At 44.0% G+C, this 3,446-nt stretch overlaps 1 protein-coding gene across 1 annotated transcript in view; it reads left to right on the top strand.

The window, feature by feature from the left end:
* The first annotated feature begins 606 nt into the window (after positions 1 to 606).
* SLC36A3 (solute carrier family 36, member 3) overlaps positions 607 to 3,446 on the top strand; it is a 22,090-nt gene continuing 19,250 nt past the window's right edge. The window contains exons 1-2 of the mRNA XM_005870602.2: positions 607 to 743; positions 3,086 to 3,176. Coding sequence (XP_005870664.1) covers positions 607 to 743; positions 3,086 to 3,176 — 228 coding nt within the window. The remainder of the gene's footprint in view (positions 744 to 3,085; positions 3,177 to 3,446) is intronic.

Raw genomic sequence — 3,446 nt, 5'->3', positions numbered from 1 at the left:
GGCAGTCCTCTTGTACAGAAATTCTGAGCAGGTGGCATTGAACTGGGCCATAAAAGCCACGCTTCACCCCCACCCAGGGCAAGGTGGTAGCCGATTTCCCTCTGTTGGACCACACCTGCATCCTGGGATTCTGCAGCACTTTATTGGCTGGGCAGCCCCCATTGTGAGGTAGTTCTGGTTTCCCCCTTGCCAGGGGTAGGGGAGCACTGGGCCTGGCCCACATCCAGGCCCCGGGACCTCCAGTCCAATGGTGCCTTCTTCCTCCCAGTCACACTGTTCACTTTAGGGCTAAAGTGGGAGGGGCGGAAAGTCCAGGCAAATCCTGGCATGTGGCCAATCAAATGCAAGGGGCACTGAGGGTCCTCCTGAAATGAGACTCTCCTAAGTCCCCCCAAAAGCCGGGTGAAGCATAATCAACATCAGCTTCCCCTGCCACCAGGGGCTTCACTGATTCACACGCTCAGGCTTCACCCAGGGCAGGCACCCTCAAGAATTCAGAGCTAGCATCTCAGGCCTGCAGCCCTGGTTTCTCTGGAGAAAAACCCATGGAAGGCTGGTTTGAGGCTGTTACAGGACTTAACCCTGAGCCACCACCACCTCCCCACCATGTCGAAGACTTCATTGCTTCGAAGGGACGACAGTGAGTCCAACTCCCTGGATGACGGGTCCAAGTCCGTCTCCGAGAGTAGCAGTAACACCAGCTCAGAGGGTGTCCATCCTGCTGAGGAAGCCAATAGATTGTCGTAAGTGGCTGCACTGCCCTTCCAGGTCTGAGGTCAAGCGCTACAGCCTTCAGCTCAGGGCTATGTCTTCCTACTTCTCTTTTCTTTACACACTTATCCCCAGTGTACAGGGGACGAATGGATGAAAGAACCTTCAGAATCTGAGAAGGTTGATCTGTGTGGCTCTGGGTATTACACCTGTTGCCCAGTTTTTGCAAAGAACCCAGATAGAGTAGCCACCCCCAGCATGAGTTTCTGGGTTCCAGGAACAATTCTGTGTCTTAGGCTGGCTGCTCTTTCTGCCAGTTTCAAGCTGCTCCCCTCTCTTCCATCTACTAGTCTTCATTTTCTCTCTGTTTCTTCCTCTCTATCCCTGCCTCCCTCCCTCCCAACAACAAACCCATCCAGGAAACAAAAGGTCATGTCCTAGTCTCATGTCCCTACTTTTACTGCCATAGACCTGGATACGTGGAAATTTTTTTTAGGACTTTATTGCCAAGTGGACTATTACCTAGTAATCAGATCACATAATAGCCATGGGCATAATGAGATTATAAATGACAATACCCAGTGTTGATAAGGGTGTCAAGAAATGTCCTCCTCTCTCATGTCCTTTTGGTATCTTTGTTGTAATGTATTTTGTAATGTATTGCAGATCCTAATGTATATTTATATAAAACATACAAATACTATTTTGCATTTGCTTTCTTTGAAAATACACACATACACACACAACTGGCCGTAGTGACTGCTCTGGGGAAAGAACTGGGAGGCAGAGAAGGGAGAGATAGGTATGCATGATGATTTTATTGAAACACTGATTATAGTGTTGACAATTCCGAAACAATAAGAGATCATTTAAATAAAGTATGTACACACACAATAGAGTAAACACAGCCATTACAGATGATGAAGGAAATCTATGGTTGTGAAAAATGTATAGGACATACTATTCATAATGAAAATTAGTTTAGGATATAGTATTATAATGCTTCTCCTTGTGTAAATGGTGTGTGTTTATAAAAGAATATAAGCAAATAAGGATGCCCAGAAGAATGTCAATCAAAATGTTAAAGGTGATTATTCCCATTTGGTGAAATTTTGGTATTTCCTTTTATAACACCAATGTAATGTTTTTCAAGAAAAATATAAATATAACTTTTTTTAATTCCCAGGAATTCCTCACATGTTTTACTCTCCAAGGCCCTGATCTATGATGGGGTTAGCTAACAGCTTCTCCAAAACCTTGTCTCCCCTTTCCCAGGAGACCTGATTCAAGTGAGACCGGACACCACTCTAGGAAAGAAGTGAGGGGAGGAGGGGAGGAAGTAGGGAGAAAGAGCAAATCTTTTGGAAAAATTCTTATCAAAGAATTGACAAAATATTATTTAATGTTTTTGCTTTGACATATTTTTCAATAATTCCAGTTACCAAGAAATAAATGTCACCTCTTAGAAGTGAAGGGACAATGGGTGCCCCCATCCTTAGATAAATAGACTTAACTAACCCCTGCCAGACACATAGTAAGCATTCTACATGCACAGTAGCAATGTTATTAAATTTGATCCAATACATAGCATGGAATAAGTTCAAAATGTATACTGGTCGGGTAAATAGATGAAAGAGTGAATGAGAACCAGTAAATACTCCATATATTGGTGTGAGGTTATGTTTTTTCTAGGGAGTGAATTAATCAATGACCTGGCACCAATAATTACTCCATAAATTGAGAAAATTGTTAATTTTTTTCACTGTCTACCTAAATGCTACATCTAGTAGGTCTTCATAAATATTGAGTGAATAAATCATGAAAGAAACCATTGGGTGAGTTAATGAATAAACTGGTACTAGGGAGTTATCCAGATGGTAGCAATTATTAGAAACATTTTCTTTAACGCTTAGTGCATGTTAAATATTTGTTGAGTTCCCCTAGCCAGTGTGGCTCCGTTGGTTGGGCATCGTCCCATGCATCGAAAGGATTGCCAATTTGATTCTTGGTCAGGGCACAGGGCTGGGTTGTGGGCTTGATCAGAGGTAGGAAGCATGCAGGAGGCAGCCAGTCAATGTTTCACTTTCACATTGATGTTTCTCTCTCTGTCTGCCCCCTCTCCCTTCTGCTCTTTCTCTAAAAAAAAAAAAAAAAAAAATCAATTAAAAAACATATTTGTTGAGCTATCTGAACTAGCCCAGCTCTGGATCAGCTCCTCCAGGACAGATCCTGGGACCTAAACCAGAGTCCACTTTATCGGGTTTTGTCCCTCTTCCCCACAGAAGGTGCTGGAGGTGCTGGAAGGAGGCTGAGTTTTGGGCCACCCTTCCCTTCCACTAACATGCCCTCTTGTCTCCCTGCTCTTCCCACACAGGATGATGCAAACCTTGGTCCATTTATTGAAATGCAACATTGGCACCGGGCTCCTGGGTCTTCCCATGGCCATGAAAAATGCCGGCATCTTGGTAAGAAGAATCTGGTGATGAAAACTAGGTTTACCCATTTGGGGGAATAGGGTGGTGGGTCCCTGAGGCCTTTGCACCGTTTATCAATAGACAATTTGGGGTACCCTCTGTAAGAGCAAATGTGAATGCAAGCATCAATCCACAGGAGCCAACCTGGAGCCCGGAGGTGACAGGACATTATTCTTTTCCCAGTTTTATCTATACTAATAAAAGGGTAATGTGCTAATTAGACCGGGAGACCTTCCAGGAGACCTTTTGGACATCTTTCCG

Source organism: Myotis brandtii, unplaced genomic scaffold (genome assembly GCF_000412655.1).
Source record: "Myotis brandtii unplaced genomic scaffold, ASM41265v1 scaffold32, whole genome shotgun sequence".
Taxonomy (NCBI): Eukaryota; Metazoa; Chordata; class Mammalia; order Chiroptera; family Vespertilionidae; genus Myotis; species Myotis brandtii.
This window is presented reverse-complemented; position numbering and strand designations above follow the sequence as displayed.